The sequence below is a fragment of the Cyclopterus lumpus genome, chromosome 9, assembly GCF_009769545.1.
Source record: "Cyclopterus lumpus isolate fCycLum1 chromosome 9, fCycLum1.pri, whole genome shotgun sequence".
In the NCBI taxonomy this organism is placed as follows: domain Eukaryota; kingdom Metazoa; phylum Chordata; class Actinopteri; order Perciformes; family Cyclopteridae; genus Cyclopterus; species Cyclopterus lumpus.
The window spans coordinates 9,179,590-9,199,572 of NC_046974.1; the positions used below are offsets into that span (position 1 = coordinate 9,179,590).

The 19,983-nt window shown below is 40.3% G+C and overlaps 1 protein-coding gene across 2 annotated transcripts in view; it reads right to left on the reverse strand.

Moving 5' to 3' along the window:
- The window catches only part of arvcfb (ARVCF delta catenin family member b), a 99,887-nt gene that overhangs the window by 30,942 nt on the left and 48,962 nt on the right, over positions 1-19,983 (reverse strand). For both annotated transcript variants that reach the window (XM_034542477.1, XM_034542478.1), the window contains exons 5-8: positions 16,357-16,540; positions 7,052-7,169; positions 6,737-6,908; positions 3,293-3,364 (exon numbers count right to left, since the gene is read on the reverse strand). In XM_034542477.1, coding sequence (XP_034398368.1) covers positions 3,293-3,364; positions 6,737-6,908; positions 7,052-7,169; positions 16,357-16,540 — 546 coding nt within the window. The remainder of the gene's footprint in view (positions 1-3,292; positions 3,365-6,736; positions 6,909-7,051; positions 7,170-16,356; positions 16,541-19,983) is intronic.

The window sequence follows — 19,983 nt, forward strand, 5'->3', positions numbered from 1 at the left end:
TAAAAACATTGAATTGATTTGTGAGATATAGTCAACAGAATGTAGAAGAGTGGGTATTGATGTGAAATAATAAACAGATGTGCCTGGGTCAATGCTTGTACGCCTTCAACCTTAAGTCATAATGGTATATCACATTATGTAGCATCTAGGGTGTAATACCAGGAATTGCAGCGGTATTATTACTATCACAAACTTTTGAGGACATTTATTATTATTTATGCTATGCTAAGACTGGTTTTGATCTTATTATGTAACAATTGGCAGGAAAGTGAACACGTGGATTTCCCAAAAATGTTATGCTATTTGTTTAAGGTGCTGGATAATGTCACCCATGTTTGCAGTTCCAAAGCTTTCTCTCTCGCTCTCTTTCTTATCTTTTCACGCACACACTTCCACACACAAACCAAAAAATAATCATTGCCCACTGCCATGTCCAGTCTGACCTCCCGCAATCTGACATCAGATCAGGACCGGGATACACATGTAATCTGCCATATCTCTCTTACCCATCGCCACAGAATGAGAGATACTCTATCTCTCACCACAGACGACCAGGGGATGTGCCGTTGGCGGAGGGTTGTGTACATGCCCGACACCTACAAACATACATTTTCATAGCGAAACAAACAAGGCATCCAGATTACTTTTATCGGCTCGGAGTCACCAGCACTTTCACCTCCGATGTTTCCTGAAGAGGAAAAAGTGATAAATGTGCTTTAAAAGTCAACGTGGGTTTCGCTCTAGTGATTAAGCTTATTATCCATGCATCTCACTGTTGTTATTCGCCCGTGTGTGGAGCTAATAAACGTCAAATATGATTTGTCTGTCTGTGAGCAAGAAAAAGCAGAGTGCTCTCTCCAACGTGAACGCTCTCTCCACACACACACACATTTCAGCCGCGTTTGACATTTAGGCCTATAACGATAATTGCTTTCTCTGGATTCACAACTCCGAAGGGTGTTGTTAGCATATTGTGTAACATAATCGCACCGCAATTGTAACCGCTATAGATCCACATTCTCAGCATGCCAGCTTGGCTTTCACCCATGAAAACCTTTAGTAATGATACCAAAAAAAAAGAGGCAAAAACGGCTTAACTTGGAAAAGCACAGCAATTAACTGTGATCTAGTTCAATGAGAACCGTGTTAATGTTGCTAATTAACAGTCAAACAGGAAGTGGTATTGACTTTGAGTGCCTGCTACGAGACACTGAAGAAGGTGCTGATTTGTAAATACCAAATAAGGGTTTGTAACATGTGCAGATAAATTCCACAGGCACCACTAGACATATGGACATCAGCTCACACACACACACACACACACACACACACACACACACACACACACACACACACACACACCTCCACAGAGGAAGGTATTATACAGACTCACACACAAGCAAATAAACATTCGATTACCATCCGGATCCACTGATGTGTGCACCGCATACTAATTTGCTTTTATGACTGTTACAACTGCCTGTCAGTGCCAAAAGAGAGAGAATGACTGCACACACACACACACACACACACACACACACACACTAGAACCATTTGCAGCATCTGGGGACTAAGCTGTACTTCTCAAAACACATGTTGTTCTACAATATTAAAAACATATATAGCAGTAGGTAATTTGAACAGGATAGTAGCCAGTTACTATTGTCTGAATATGGTCAAGAAAATCAATGTCCCTTCAACCCAAAAGCAGTGCATTCCACTTTTCCAATAACAGCAAAACACCTCTTTCTATCCACCTTTGTGTGTTGCTGACATCCAATGTCTGCAACATGGTAATGCAGATACAGCACTATGGCTTGTAGGCTGAATCTATAGCAGGTCTTCTTTATGGCAGTGTTGGATTCATAAGAGTGTTTAAACAATGTGATCAGCTGCCTTGATTTGTCAGGGATACATATATACGTACGTATATATACATACACATACACATGATACACAGGCTTATACTTACTAGTATTTATACACGACTAAATAGGGAAGCCTGTGTTTAGATAATCTAGGGTGCTGCAACTAATAATTATATTAATTGGGGAATACCTTTGTTATGTCCCGTCCTAAGTTTTCCTTATTTTATCAGATATCATTATGTCCTGTTTTATTTAGTGTTACTCACCTCTCCTCTCAGGTCACTTCACTTCCTGCCTTTGTGTGTTTTCCCACCACTGTGATTGTCTGCCCCGCCCTTGATTGATCCCACCTGTGTCCACTCACTCGCCTCCCCAGTGTATTTAAACCCCGCCTCTGTGCCAAGCAGCATTTGTTTGCCTGTCCTGACTGCCAATAAGTAAAGACTGTTTTACTGACACCAATTGAGTCTTTGTTTTTGTAACAACCTTGACATTTTTTGAATACGCTGATTTGGCTTCTGGCAGAGCGTTAGATGAGAAGATTGAACTTCACTCTCTCGTCTGTACGGTAAATAGGACGCTAAAGCCAGCTTGGGTTAGTATTGCTTAGCACAAAGACTGGAAAGTCTGCCTCTGTCAAAGGGGACAAAATCCACCTCTAACATTAACGCGAACACAAGCTATCTTGTTTAGGCAGTACAAACATTTTCATGTAAAAATGTGCTTTTGGTTTTCATTTGTGATATGAAATGTCAGAACCTTTTAAATGTATTTTTTTCTGTACCAACATTATACAACACAAAGCTATTACATTTTCAATTATACACAACTTAAAAGCTATAATCAGCACATGATTGACATTGGTGCTTGAAAAATAGAGGCACTTTATTAACCAGCTAATCAATTAATTTGACTAATTATTTCAGCTCCAATCCTCCTATAAAATGACAAACAGTGACTAGAACCAGTAGTCACCAATGAATTGTAGCGCAGAACACAATGAATGCCATTTAGCGACAAACTTGATAGGGCTCAGAATACAATAAGAGGCTGCTTTTTATTTCCTTTTGTGTCTCGGTGCATTGTTGTACTTTACAAAAAGATGGCTTACAGATTAATGCTCTCACAAGCTGCCAACAATTGACTGTCACAGTGAAAGCACAAAACCATCAAACAAAGTTAAATTACCAGACCGCCTCTCTCCATCAAAGGCCTCCCAGGCTTTGGTTGCCCTACACACCTGACCTGCCGCCAATCAAACCAATCACACTCATCTTCCCCAGACATGTTTCCTATCTGTCTCATCCAGCAGGATAACATCTCAAGGAGGCCAGTCATTTCCAAACTCTATCCCCTCCGTTTCATTCTCCCCCAGGAGCGACAGCGTTAACGAAGGGAGGTGTTGCCCGACAGGAAAGGCCTACCTTTTGATGGCTCTGAGCGCTTGGGCAGATCCAGTGTGTCATAGTTTTTGTCATTCTCGCCGTTCTTCCTGCCTGGAGAGAGGAGGGAAGACAAAGTCAGTGCCACATCCTGAAAACCTGTTTGTAGAAGACCATGTCGTTGACACCAAGGTTAGACCGATATGGATTTGTAAGGCTGATATATATATATTTGTTAAACTGAAGCTGTTAATACAGTAGCTTATATTTAGTGTCTTTAAGTGTAACCATGTTTACATCATAACTGCATTATTTATTTTCATCTCTGAAGTAACATATCGGTCTAATCAAGGTGTACACACCCACAAAAAGCATCAGTGTGTGGATGTAAACTGTGCATAGAGCTAGAATATTGATATGTTCAAGCACACCCAAACTGCACATCCAACACGGTCTGCTGTTGGCTATCGAACACTGGTGTGTTCACATGTTCAAGAATTTGCATATATACTGAAAACATACTGTATAAGCACACGGACAGACACCTATAACTACATACAACTTTTCCACAATCACATACATCTACTTTCCTACTTTAACTGTAATGCAGTGGAGGAGGGGAAATGGAGTGGGAGGGGATGTGAGTGATTGCAGCTCGGCTGGCTAATGGTCATCTTACATGTTCATGGACAGAGACAAAAGATGAACTATCCCTGCCACCCTTTCAAAATACAGAAAACCACTATATATTCATGAAAGCACCTAAAACTAATAGTGCGACATTTTGGGAACTACACTTACTCACCACATTGCCGCAAGTCAGTCGATTAAGATCAATATCACTCTGACGTTGCTGTGCACTAAACATGAAGCTACAGCCTGCAAGTAATTATCTTGGGTTTGCATGAAGACAAGAAGCAAGGGGATTCAGTGTGACTGTGTATTAAGGAAAACACATTTAGACGGAGCCACTTCAAATCCTTATAGAAACTAAGCAAATTGACTTCTGCTTCATAGATAATGCATAGATATTAGAGTTATATCAATCTTTTCACCCAGCTCTCAGCAAGAAAGTAGTATTTCCCAAAATGTCAAACTATTCTTTTAGCACCAAGTACTGAAGAACTTTGGCTGACGTGTGTATATATATATATATATATATATATATATATATATATATATATATATATATAGCAGAGCTTGACATTTATTAGTAGTTGGAATTATTTTTAACTAGTGTATAAAAGGTTTTACATTTCAGTTTCAGTTCAATCATATATTGAGACTAAATTGGGAGGGGTGGAGCCTATACTACTCAGGTCAGTATGGCGAGGGGATGCAAGTGGAATAAGTGAAACACCCCAATTTTCTGAAGTTTCTCCGATTTTTGGAAGAAAATCCCAAACTACTTCTAACTACATTCTACAGCCAGGGGTAAAGAGAATATGGAGGAGGAGATTTGAAGGGTTGAGGGGGGGACACTCACCTTGATTAAACCATTCCTCTATAGTTAGCCAAGGAAGCAGCGGCAATGCAAAAAACACAAAGCAGGGAGAAGAGGCATGGTGAAAAAGACATGTGCATGTGTCAAGAAGCTGTGCACTAGATGAACAATTAAAAAAAATAAAATAAGGCATCTTCTGCGAAACAGGGAAGGTGAAAGAGTGAAGGGGAAGATGGAAAAACTAGAAAAGAAATTTGAGTTAGAAAAGAGGCTAAATGGGCAGCTATTAGCAGTGCAGTGGTGTTCTCTGAAAGCATGCTCAGAGAGTTGGCATCAGCCGGATGGCTTTTTAGATAGAAAGGGGGAAGGAGAAAGAAGCAAATAGACAGAATAATAAAGGAAAATAGGAAAAGACATTAAGAAAAGCTAGCAAATGAGAGAAAGAAGAAAAGGCTAAGAAAGGAATCAGCTTCCATTGTCGGATAGAAGAGTAGGAAAGAGAGTCACAGTGAAATATATATATATATATATATATATATATATATATATATATATATATATATATATAGCAACATCACCAACTGTACGCATCATTAAACTCACTGCCTGGGAAGAACAGAGATGTGTTCAAAGAGATGTAAACAACAGCCACAAATCAGCCTGTTTAGAAGCTAAAACAAAGCTTGAGCTGCTGAGCGCATGTTGAGCATAATGGTATATTTAATACTGAATGTGACATTAAACTGAAGAGGAGGCCAAACGTGGCCTACTTAAGGTAACAAATTACCAAGAATATCGCCGACAGTGTTGCTTAACCACCCGCCTCCATGCTCCTTTATTAGCCACAGTTAATGTTTCTGTACCTGAGCCTCGTTCTTTCAAAGAACACCTTCAGGGTCTGCACAGCTAAACGCCGTTCATTATTCTCAGCGCGTGTGTGCATGTGTGAAAGTATTCATGTGGTTATATGGTGTCTTATAACTCTGCATACATGTAAGCTACTGTGTTCACCTGACCCCTGAACCAAAGGATTCTCCAACGAGTCATTAGAAGTCGAGGGTCACCGGCTGGCTGTTACAGCTCATTGGCTGACTGATTAATGGCAGTCATTAATGTTGTACAGTAGAGAGATAACAGTGTCGTTGAGCTAACAGCCTGGGAGAATGCTGATTAAGATGCATGCGTGCATGGCAAATCTGTGACGGAGAATCAATAACGGCAAAACAGCAGACGGTACACGTCCATTACAGAGATGTCTCATCATAGTCTTGCATTGAAGCTGAGAGGTTACGGTGTGTGACGGTTCATATTGTTCACATGTAAAAATGTTATGTGTGATTGTAGTGAACTATTCTATATTTGAGTTCATTTAGTTCCAACATTTTAGAGAACCCATTTTTGTTTACACTAGTTGTTTAAGTGTTAACTTTAAGAAATATCTAGCATACAAACCAAATGGTGGGACAATATGGTTGAAGTTTAGCAGTTAAATGTAATTGATAAAGTTATGGACAAATTGAAGAGATTAATCAAGTCTAATCATTGGTTTTCTGACAAATGAGCAAAACATTACTCTTGTTTATGTACAATTTAAACCCAACTCTCAAGAGAGAGTATAACTGTTGAGAGGGAGAAGCCCGGCACTCATATAAAACCAACAATGAACGGAAATTCAATAAAGAAGAGGAGGGCAGTCGAGACGGTATATTCAATGCAGCTGTTTGAATAACTGCTTTCCCCTCTGTCAATTGCATGTAAAACAAGGCAAACAATTCCATAATAACCATAATAAGGACTATAAAACCACCGCATGCAGCTCCCACTAATCATTAAACAAAGTTGTCTACACTTTTAAGAAGCTTTTCTAATTAATCACAAGTTATGCAATAAAAATGCAAATGATTTATTTCTAATGATTCTATAATTCATTTAACAAAAGCATGTATTTTATTGAAGAGGCAATCATCTCATTTTGGGTTTCCAAACAATTCAGATTAGTGGTTATCGCATTGTTATTCGTCTCCCTCTTTCCTCCTCCTCACCTTTGGCTTTCTTGCCACCGAAGCAGCCGGCGTCATCCTTCTTCTTCCTCTGTGGTCCTGCTGAACCAGGAGCCTGTAGCGCTGAGGGGTCCTGGAACCTCTCGGCCCCCGGCACCTCTTTGTGGACGTGGTAGGACAAGTTCCTCATAATACAAACACAGTTCTCCACAGACTATGGAGGAAAAAGAGAGTAGTTTTCATCTACAAGTACATCTGCGTGGTACTTTAATAAAGACCTCAATAAATACGAGGCAAAAACTGTGCGGTTGTATTCCTCATACGAATATGTGTTTTAGTGGGTGAATCGGACACTACCTTGTTGTCCATGTCTTTCTTCCCCACAGCTGATTGGAGAGCGTGCAGCAAGGCGTCCACCAATCCCTCGCATTCCCTCAGTCTGCGCCGAGCCTCTGCCCCGTCTGAGCTCACATTTCTACAGGAAAAGAAGTCAGAAACACACACTGTTAGTCGCCATCAACCAGATAAAACTACACTGCTGACGGAACCGGAAATGTCTGCAGCCATTTGGCAGGAGACATTTAAAGTTATGTCTCTTGTATATGAAATACAATATTCTAATATCTGTATGGTTTTTATTTATCTTGACAAAAGTAAATATCTGAGCAAAGTCATTATCTTAAATTCAAACATATCTATGACAAACTCCCCCAAATCTGACAAGCCAGCTCAGCAAGAAGCAGCACGATCTACAACTGCAAATGGTATAATTATTAATACAACTGCTACTAATATCTACTTAATGGATCATTGCAATCATGAAAAATGTAACTCAATGAAATATCACAAGTGACATAGTCACATGTGACTATACCGCTCAGATGTTGTGTCAGGACCATGGACAGCGCTGTTGGTTGTAGTAGATGCTTATGTCACAGCAGCGCTGTCCAGAGAACTGAGAGAAGATGAGCGGTGGAGAGCGATTGACGGACGAATACGGGTTTGTTATCCTGCTTGCTTAGCGTGGTTGTAACAAACAGGACATTTATGGCTAACAACATAAATAAACATCCCTCATAAAAAAAACAAGTGCCATAAAAGAGCTGAGTTATTTTGTTGTCGTTTATTCATTTATTTAAGCATGCAACATTATTAGGATCTACTATTATTTAGTTTAATGATTCCCATTTGAAAATATTGACAGACTGGACAATGACTGTCAGATGTATGACAGTTAAGTCCAATATTAGCAATCCAAAACCAGTCTGAGCAAACCTTGTGATTTTCTGGCCTGTGGCCTTTATCCTCTTGGTCTGCCTCAATAGTACAATGTAATAAAGCCAGACTGCTTTTGGAATAGTCTTAAAAGAAAGATGAATATATATTTAATTTTTGCTACAAAGGGAAATGCCATCCGTGTTACATCAGCCAGCGCCCTGAGCACGGCTCCTATAAGCACACTGGCAGCAGAGCTGGTGCAGTCTTAGTGCGGCTGTCTGACTGACTGTGAAATGCGAGGCTTTAAAGAGGGTTAAGGGAAAGCTGGAGCTCCCTGCTCCTCTCCAGGGACTTCATTTATGAGGGCTTCCAACCCACCTAATCCCATTAGCCGACCCCCAGTTAGTACTGGGGAAGAGTGGCAGCCTGGTGGTGGTAAGCAGAGCTGGAGTGCTTTATAGTGCTGTGTGGACAGAAACACTTATTACGCCCAACAACATCCTATATAATGTTCCTTTTTCACACAAAACGGCAAAGTCATGATGCTCTGTGTTGGACTTCTATGAGAACTAGTGCAGTGCCCGTTCAAAACGTGACTGTTTGGAGCGGGCCGATTGCTTGGACACTAGTACTGCCGCTCATCCAAGTAACTTCACACTCAACACCGCATTTCCTTGGGGCCTCAGCAATACACTTGCCAAGGTTGAAGACAATCGGATGAACGGCTGTCGAGAAAATAGGAGGACACACATACAGACGGAGAGAGACTCCATCTTATTCCGTTTGAGTTTTTAAATCATTAATTTCCAAGGCAGGATCGATGTACACCTCCACCTATTGACCTATACAACGAGAATAACTCTATACAACTATACACACAAACACAACCACATAACCTGCCTTACACCGTCTCATCCTCTTGGCCAGTGTATGAGTGTCTCTTCCATTCGTATTTGGAGTGGAAACCGACAGAACCATCCAGCAGTGAGTGCTAGTTCAGCCTAATCTTTAATCTTTGGTAGAGACCAGGCAGACGGCACCAGACATCTGGACCCGCTCATAAACTAAACCCATCCGTCTCCAGCTGTCAGAAAACGCCTCCCCTGTAAATGGATCCGGAGGAGAAACCGCCGTGGATTTATTTGACAGGAGTGTGTTTCTTTACAGACAGACTGAAGAGTTTTATTGTCAGCTGTTTCATTTTCAGGAGTCTTTCAGGGAGCAGTTGTCATGGTCGAAGGTTTATAGACGTGTGCATCTGTCAGTGGAGACTGTGTGGGTAGGCACTCTTATCACCGGACAGGTTATCTGGTGGTGAGATATTCCATGGGGTTGAAGGTATATAGGTGCTGATGATTATTGATCTATCTGGGAGTGCTCCATCTGTTGTTGTGTTACTGCACATTCTCACCACGTGAGTAACTTTCATGGTACCCTTTAACAGTGATTCTTTATGTCCACCTGCATGAAATGCACACACGTGCAACCCTTTTAACTCCAAATTATTGCACAGATATGTTATCAGAATTGTATCTAATAAACTAACAAAACAAATAGTGAAGCGAAAGATGTGACATATATGAAGTAACAACCGTGAGCATATTAGATGACATAAAAATAATAGTTTTATTTGGTGAAATCGGTATCTTTAATTGTGTTTAAAAATCAATTGCGCTTTGGTTTTAGCTTAGCTTAGCTTAGCTTCCCCTTTACACAAAAAGCCTCAAGCCAAATAGCTTTCAGTGTTCTTTTTTAAGTTCTTTAGTTGAGATGACGTACGGATTTCTGTGTCTGAGCCTTTTTGTTAGTTGTGTTTACAGAGTCGACCTACAGAGTTACTTCCTCTGAGATTTGCTTGTCTGACTGCTGGAAAGTGTATTGCATCACTATCACAATCAGCAACCATGATGTGTCATGTCACCTAACCGAGCTGAGATTTTGAGATTGAGATTTGTAGTTGTGTGTGACATTTCTCCATCAGAAGGACTGCCATAAAGTTTGGTACACAAATCCATATCCCCCTCAGGATGAGTTGTAACAACTCTGGTGTTCCCCAAATTCATATATCAGGATTAATTGTAACAACTCTAGTGTTCCCCTGGCATTATCATTGGGTCAAAAGGTTGATTTGTCCAATACTTTGGTTTATGACTAAACACTTGCAAAACAAAAAACATTCCCATCAGCCTCAGTAGTACGTTGTGTGTATTGTTAATATGCTAACACCCTAAACTATAATTGTGGATATGGAAACATTACAGCACACCTGTTAAATATCAGCACATTGTCATTTTGAGCGATTTCGCATTTAGCTAAAAAAAACTGTTGTGTCTTAAAATCAAAATATCTAACGGCAGTTTTATCATCCTTCCGTGGATATTCGCTACGAGTGAAACATTCAAATATACTATAAAATGGAAATAAGCTCATTTTGCGGTCCCTGTTATTACCTCAAATCATTACAATGTCTCACAATCGTCTCATTTACAGTAATTTAGAAGAGGCAGTAGGTATGATATCCATGTGTTTGAAACATGCAGTAGTAAGTAATTTATCTGATTCAGACCACAACATTTTCAGATCAAGAGCCATTTTAGAATGCTGGGCCGAGGCAAAGCATTTATTGTTTCCTTCTTTAACAGCAGATAGATTTTCTGATGCTGACGTTACTGAAAAATAAATTCTGAATACGTTCACATTACAGTGATACGGTAATTATAAAACACAGCAGAGACACAGACACCCTGTGACTGTGATCGGGATGTGCCTATAGTGTGCGTGCTTTATCAGATGAAGTGTGGGTGTGAAGGTCGCTCAGAGTCATGTGGCCATCAGAGGACAATAGAGCAGCTGAGACGAATAGACTGGAGCTGGACTCATGGAGACTGATGGAGATGGATGGAGTCGTGGCTGACCTCCGCTAATGTCGTACAAGGGCAACAGAAACACTGCAGGACCATATGTGTACCCTGGTGTCGGGTATCCTTTACGTTCTATCGATCCCCATTTAATTTCTGATTCATCTTATGGATTCTTCCCAGACCCGGCAGAAGACATAAATCAGTCGGTGGGCATTTCATTTCCACGATGTAAATAGGTGGCGCACGTGATTGTATTGATCAGGTTTATTATACAATTACAAACACATCCTCCTTATCTATACGTAGCATATGCACGTCTGAATTTATGGACAGTGAAATAGTTGACAGTAACTATATGTCAGTGGAAAATAAAGATCACCTGGACCGCTGAGGAAATGAAATGCAGCTATATTCTGGGCCGCGATCCAAGAAGTGGACGTAATACCAGAACAGCAGAGCAATACAATTAGTAGTAATATAAACATAAACATGGGCTTATCTGACAATAAGGGTGTCCACCTCAAAAAGTATAATCATATGTAGAGTATAGTAAGTATATTCATGTGTGTAAATATCTATATATATATGTGTAAATAAATAGTTAATCTATTATTGGCCGATACAAAACTTGACAATACCGCTCAGCTGTTGCGTCAGGACCATGGACAGCGCTGTTGGTTGTAGGAGGTGCTTATGTCACAGCAGCGTTGTCCAGAGAACTGAGAGGAGGAGCGGTGGAGAGCGATTGACGGACAGACAAGAGTTTGTTATCCTGCTAGCTTAACGTGGTTGTAAATAGAATCTAGTTTTTTTCTGGCCCTATATTAGAAGGGAAATGATAGGTAAGTGAAGGACAACGACAGAGAGAGAGACAGAGAGAGAAAGAGAGAGACTTGCATACAGCCGTTTCTACGCAGCTTCCCCTGCTGGTTTTGACTGTTAGCATCGTTCGGGAAAATATAAAAAAGGGCTCCCTCTTAGTAGGCTCTGTCTGAGTTTACTGTGTACAGAGCATGGGATCACGCATTCTAAGCTCCTGACTCTATGGGGGCCACAGCAGTTCTGGGGGCGGGCCAGGCCTGCTGGGGCCCGCCCACATGCCAGGCTTGATTCTCCATTTGATCTAATCCTTATTCTCTTATATGAATATAAAATGTGTTTAGTGCAAAACTCGCCCTTAATATCATCAGATTTTCACTGCTAAAAACTAAAATCATAGACATGTTACAAAAAAGACTTTTTGACATGTGACATGTTGATAAAGCAATAAAATGAATGACGTCTGAACTCCATTTAGCTGCTTCAGTTTCAGAGCCGTGGTATTGTGCATGCTGGCTTACTGTCACAGTTTACGGAAGTAGAACAGAGTCATTGTTATTAGCAACACCTGTACTTTTCCTGCTATTTCCTTGTTGCCAATTTTTGTTCACAATGTTAATGCTGTCCATAAAGCCTTGCTTGGCTTTTTTCTTACTTGGAAAACACAGTTAACAAGCACATCAATCATAAGCAATGATTCATCTTAGTTTGAGGCAAAACCCGTCTGAAGATCTACAGCCATGCTGGCAGTTCTGTGAGGCTATACTAAGGAACCCTCAGCTAAATGCCAATGTCAGCGCACTGATATCTGGCATCAGAACCAGCTCCAGACACCCAATCCCAACGCCAGCAAAGACAACACACACAGTTTCCCCTTCACGGAGCCCCAAGCGTAAACACTGTAAATAAGCTGGCTCCTATCGACAGAGGAGGCTATTATAATAAAACTATCCCCGGCTTTATTGAGGTGCAAGCAGTGTCTCTGTTGGTGGAAGTAAACAGATTCTCCCTGGCATCAGCACTTCTCCCCAGCACACAAAACCCTGGCGTCAAGGCAACTGTGGGCTTGGTCACAGTTACCATGGAGACATATTCTCGTCAACAGTGGCTGCACTGAGGGGCGAGGAAGGGTGAGCACAGGGAGACGCTGTGATATGTGACAGAGAAGAGAGAGCACGATAGATAATGAAAGAAGTCTTGAGGAAGACAATGAGAAACAGTACGAGGCAGTGAGAGCAGGTTCCCACTGTGGCCCTGATGGAAAATCCGATGACTTCTCTATGACTTTCCTTGGCTATATCAGAGCGCTTTCATTTATTCCCTCTTGATTCGTTAATGCTACTCTTCAACTGAGGAGAACATGTTCTAAAATTACAAGCGAGTTTCCATACTTTCTATAGCCAGAGAAAACTTGCTGAAAATTCATCTGATGCAGAGCAATAATGTATGAAATACATTCTGGTACTTTCTGTCTGAGCTCGATTTGGATGTTATATTGTTCTGGATGTCAACCACACACGTACACGCACACGCACACGCACACACACACACACACACACACACACACACACACACGCTGTCTTTCACAATTTACTACAAGCTGTCATTCTGAGTTGAAGCCAAAATAACTGATTTAGCAGGCGAGGTAAAAGATAGGAGATACTTAAAGAGGGAAAACTACTTGGAAGTTGATAACAGGAATTCAAGATTCTTGCACTCAAGTAGTCATCCTCAGTTGATAACAGCATTTATAGACCGAGACAGAGAGCACGTTTGGCTGAGGTTTTTGCGGTTTCCGAGGTGCGCTCCAGATATAAATTGCGTTGGATTTGAATGTCAGGTTTTTAGCTGATGCTCTTCTCCACAAAATGTGCAGAGAAAACAGGGAAGCTTTCAGATAACACTGACGTTCAGGTGCAACACATGATTTCTTTTCATTATTAATTAAACTGCAAATTATTTATTTAATCACTTGGTCAATAAAATGTCAGAAAACAATGAAAAATGCTCTTTGCGATTTCCTAAAACCCAAACTGACATTAACAAACTAATTACTAACATACGCTAAAGCACTCATGGGCAACAGTGTATCACTCAAGATGGAAATAATATACTGGAAGGTGATCACATCAGAAGGCAAGTGATGTAGTTCAATAGTGGAACAGACACAATGTCAAAGCTGATTCTTAATTGTGAGCTGGAAAGGTATTTATCTTCCTTGGTGTCCAGTCTGGTGACAGCTTCACTATCGGTTCTCAGTGTGTTAATGTTATATGTGTACATGCAGTACGGTGGTAGACGATACATTCAGTGATTTTGCATCCCCTCATAAACTGTGGAATGCATGCTCACAAACTGCACGGTAACTTTAACAATATGTCCGTAATGTTTATTAACAACCTTTTAATGATAAACTATGTCGTTAATAAAACCTACGAGTGACAGAGGTAGAAGCTGGAGTGGCAGTTATATTGTATGGTGATGTGACACGCTTTGCCAAGTTTGTAGGCTATAAATTATACGTATATTAATGTTTGGGAAATAAATTACTGTTACTGCCAGAAAATAAATAGGACAAAGATGTTGTTTTTTGTGTTTCAGTGTGGACAGCTAACTTTGATATAGCAATCTGAAAACACCACCATGGATATGACCATGTTTGACACATGTTTACATTTTTGTTGCATTTCTGTGAACATGGTTTGAGTACAGGTCAGAGGTCAAATTGATTCCTGGCCAAAAGGTTCAAGCCAAACAAACATCTTATAGCTTTGTTACATCAGCCGAGAGCAATGCGACTGCAAAGAGCAGGATGCGTATGGAAGAGGTTTAGTTCATTCAAGTTATTATCTCAGACTTGAGCCCCCCAGGACTACAGCAGACCTTCACTTCTTCAAACAAATGGACCAGACAGGGTCAGCAGCATGGCCGAGTGAGTCAGACCACTTTAACACTGAGGTATGTCACTGTGGAAATGGAGAAGTTAACACCATGACTGACCTAAGAACAACTCCATGTTCCGGTCACTGAAAACACTCAAAGCACAGCCTTCCAGGTTCAGTAGCTCACACATAAGAGTTGAACACAGACTCGTTCAAAAGTCAAGGTTTTTCATCCCAATTAACACTGATGCTCGAATTGTTCTTATCATCAAATAGAGAGTGCTATTTAAAAAAAAAAAAAAAAAAAAAAACAGAAACAGACATATTGACTTGTTGTCATGAGGCAACGGTTTGCACTGCGGGCTCAATTTATCTTCTCTCAGCCTTAATAAGCTTGAGACTAACTTCATTTGTGTGCTAATTTCAGTCATCTTCTAATGCTGCTCCTTGACCTCAGAGTGGAGTGGTTACAAAGTTACCCAGCACATATTAGAACGAAAAGGTACGAATAGAGGAACAGTTAAAAAATTATTTCTCAAAATGCAGCAAGTGATAACACAATGTACCTTACCTGTATGTGATGAAGTTTGGTGCATGTCATTAATAGTTTGTCACTCAGCAATCTGCTGCAGACAGACATCGAGCATACTTCATATACATACAGATACAGTGAGAACACAGCATCTTCCATATCATATATTGTTTTCGTGCCTAAGAACTAAAACCTGAACCTGGCCCAACAGTCTCACATACGTCACACCTGTCTGCAGCTGCAACTGGTATCATAGTAAAAACAAGGCTGTGGGTGTGTTAAGGATCTGCTCTATAAAATCCAGGATGATCTCTAAAATGTGTCCACATGCTTTAAACCCAAATTGACTTTAATCTGAATAAATCTGCCATCTGTTTCCACAATTTTGCCTCATGTCTATCTGTGTCCTTGTTGATTTAAAGCTGCTTTTGTCCAAAAGCTTTCAATCTGTACAAACTACAAAAGACAGCCTTCTGATTTTACAAAATGTTCATATTCGGACTTGCATTCGAAAAATTGCAGTTTGTCTTCCTCTTTGTGCTATTTCCACTTGAGACGTTTTGAATAGCTTAATCTACAGATTTGTTTTTATTCAATTGATTGATAAACCAATTGCTATAAAATGTCTCCAATGTATCCAATCATGAGTCCAAACTGCAAATATATACAGTTCACTCTCACATATGACATAGAAAAGCATTAGATCGAGTGGTTGTAATAATCTCCACAGCTGCTTTTGTGTATGTTCTTTTTAAAATGAATTTAGCAAGATGAGCACCGCATATTTAAGTGCTGAGCATCTATTCTGCGCCGTGAGCTGCATATTTGGGGTTTGTTTTGAGCTCGTCACTGCCAGTTTTTTACCCAGCCGTCTAATATTCCATCTCATAGCAACAAAGAAACAACCAAAGTGTCAGCTGGTAAAAAATGGTGCGCCTCATTGCCCTTCTTTGTTCTGCATTTAACAATACACAGCATATTTGTTTTAAAAACGGTCATCTATGTCATTTAGCAAACCCCCAAAACAAAAATAGGCATGTTTCTTCTTCCTGTAGTGCTATCGATCAATCTAGATTGTTTTGGTCTGAGTTGCCTAATTATAGAGAAATCGGTCAAAGAAATGTCTGCCATATCTCCAATATAATGGGACTTTAATGAACTCGGCTTGTGGCGATCGAGACGTAAAAATGTATATTTGAATTTAAAGAATTTGAAATTATGTTAAAATTACAAAGTTATTATAAACACTCAAACTGAAAACCAGTGTTATTAAATGTTTGTAAAATGATATGTTTCTTTTTGCTATATTTGTACCAACATTTTTCTAAATTACTTTTGGACTAAACCCACCTGAGGCAGCCGGAGGTGTTCTTGAAGACGGTGGTCCACTCGGCATCGCGGGGCTTTGAGTCCTCGTTTGGCTCGTGCTCCCAACCCGAGTGGGGAATAACGACCTCGTTGGTCAGAGTCTGCAGGCCGTGGTTGATGATCACCATCTTCAGGGGTTCATAGGACGACAGATTCCACAAGGTTCCTGGAGGGGAATTAAGTAGAAATTAGAAGACATATTAGGAAGATAGTGATAGGAAGGTAAATAAATATGTGATTTGGAAAGAGGATTATAAAGAGAAATAGGGAGGATAGAAGAGGAATAAAGACGATGAGGAATAAGGAAGGGGGAATAGGAGGACAACAGCTCTAAAGCACCAAACAAACACATTAAGATTGGAGGTACACCACTTTTGAGAACGTCATATTGAACATTATTTAAAAAAAGACTAATACTTTTATTATCTTCCCACAAGGGGTGACATTGTGTAAGCCCTTGTGAGCAGATAATAAAAGTATTAGTCTATGGTCTTCTCTGAACTCTGTGTTGATTACAACACAATGTTGTAAGAGAAGACCATAATCACTGTGATATTGCTATAATACTCTTGTGATAATGTTATAGGAATAGTGAGGTTACAGGAAGTAACCTAACGATGTTTAATCTTATTTCTCAACTAATGTAGTATCACCTTTGAAATAATATACCACTTGAACCTTAATGCATACAAATTCAATGAATGTAACGCCCTAGGCCAACAGCACACCGTTGTGTATCCATCACCTCCTCTATTTTCTCTCCTCCAAACAATCCAAGCAGGAGAAAGCATTTTCTATGTACCTGAACATCTCTCTAACAGGCAGCCTATTTCATACTTCTGCAAGAGAGGTACACTAACTTGAGCTGGGTCTAAGCATCCGGGGTGGTTTCACAAAAGAGAGGCAGGCAGACAAAGCAGAGAGGAGGACGTTGTTGGCAGCATCGCCAGGCAACCAAACTCCGCATAAAAATAAAGTGCTGCGATAAAGCGTCAGTATCAGATGGGTTTTCACTCAGACACATGGACGCTCTGGAGCAAGGCAGACTCTGGTTTGAGGAAAGTAAAAGAAACTTTAAAGTCCATGTTTGACGTGGCCTGAGTTTCAGTTTTTATTATAGCATCACCCTGACCTCTCTCTGCCTTTGTCTCTCATCACTTTTCTCCCTATTTCTTTACTCTTTTTATATTCAGGCTTTAAGCTTGCATTCCGATCTGAGGACCTGATAGTACAAAGTCTGACACTATTGCCACCAGTATGCCAAATTAGTTAATGACACTTCCTGTTTGCAATGTATCCATGGATGTACAGAAAACTATCACTGGATTACTTGAATTATGAATAAAACACGAGGTTTAACAGGAGATATAAGGGCCATCATTTTTCCCTATGAATGTGAGGGTCCCCAGACAGAGGATGTTGTATGTCTACAGTTTGTAAAGCCCTCAGAGGCACATTTGTGATGTGTAGTTTTGTGCTTTACAAAATAAATTGCATTGAATTGAATTTAAATCTCCACCAACCGACATTGGACACGCTCCCTCCAACCCTTTTCCTTTTTTATAATAAAATCACGGTGGACCCTGCAGCTGTCCAGCCCCCCTACTGCCATCCCTGAGCCTTAATTGGCTCCATGAGCTGTGTGTCACACCACTGCTGCTGCCTGTGACAGCTGGCTATGTTGGTGAACGCTCCACATCAGCCGTCCAGACTTCAATAACCAACCCTCAGTTGTGTTAAGAACAACAGCATGCTCCTGTCCTTTAACCCTCACACTCCCTCCACAAACCCTCTTTTAACTCTCCCACGCCTCACAGTTTGAAAACATCTGCTCCAAAGAGAACAACAACTGGGAGTTACAGCATTGAAATTGAACAAACACACGCAGAAGAAGCTCAAAGACGCACTTTGCCTTGTATAAATGACCTGACACACTTGTGCACACACATACACAGACAGCCACAGTCTACCATTAGCAGAGCAATGAAAACGTCTCGTACCGTTCTTTAAAAGAGTTTCTCTACATTTTCCAGATGGTCAATATTTCCTCTGTTAAATCATGCTCTCTCTGCACACAGAGAGAGAAAAAAATGTCCCGGGGGAACAGGACAGGGCTAAAAATAAATCCAGTCCTTCTGGTGTGGTTGGGCCTGGAGAAACCTGGTTTCCTTCGCCAAGACGTTGGAAAAAAAGAAGAAAAAGACTAATCTACAGACTGTGTTCTTGGGATATTTTAAGTTTGTATGCGGCTCATGACCTTTGCTACTGAAGCCCATCACAGTCGCATGTCTATCGGAACCTCCATTCCCTCTGTGGTTCCAGTTGGTGACTAAACTGGCTTCAACTATCTTACTGGGAAGCTATTGTGGCTCCATGGGCCACTTTCACACACCTTATTGTGATTCAGGGTACTGAACACGCACTAAAGCCAACTTTATATAATATAATAGTGAGAATATTTAACATTTTGGACAGTGTGAATGATGTGCTGTGATTTGACTAAATAATTGTACTCCTCATATATCCCTAAACAGACACAGGCTTTGTATGTCCATCAATAACACCAAACTCTCCCTCAAACTATCCATTTATTGTTTCTTTTTTCCTGCCCAGGGCCTACGGACAGAAAGGAGCTAGTAGCTTAATCTGGAACAAAGCATATTTTCTCTTTTTTGAGAATAATGGATGTTGTACCTGGTCGCTGATATACAGTAAATAAGTTTAATTACAAACTAAATACACTTGATTCACTTGTTGGGAAAACAACATGAGAGTAAACATTACCCGAGATAATAATTCCCAGGGCAAAATGTCCCCAATGCTCGAAACAAACAATCTTCAGGTAATTGCATTGTTGAATGAAGGCTGGTTTGATCTTGTGCTTCATGCATTTTCTGTCAATTTCATACCTCTACAAATTTAAAATTGATTTTTCTCTGTCCCCCAACCACTTTCATGGTACGTTAAACTTGGACAAAAACAAGCTGAGATGTTATTTAAACATATGGATGCTCTTCCATCAGTATAATTGAAGTTCTGATTGAAGAAATTACAATTATTATTTAATTACATGTTGGTTTTCTGACTTTATTGCATATTGCTGTCTACCCAGACCTACCCACGGTTCAAACCAGGTGTATATATATTTATTTTATTCCAGACTCATGAGTCCATAAAGCAACAAACACAAATACAACAACATATAAGTATGTCTGAGCCAGGATATCTTGATGAATGAGGATATGTTGGTCTGTTTCTGTGTGTGGTTGTTGAGTTACAATGGTTGGTGAGCATTGTCTGCATGTTCATTGTCACTTCATTTTCTTCCCTCCACTGAATGCACATTTGAGTGCTTTTGGGAGAAAATAATATCACAAACATACACATACTGTAGTTTTTTTCAGAGGTACTGTGTACTCTAATCACAGTTTCCACTTCCAGCAAAGACATCATGTATCACAGAAAACTTCACATTGCGCACTCATTAAAGTTATTTCTGGCACTGCAGCAGTCAAAGCAAGAACTAAACTTTCTATTGCGCACAGCATTAGCTCGTGCATTTTATATCTGCATACATGCAGGAGTGAGTGCGCTAATGTTTCATTCTTG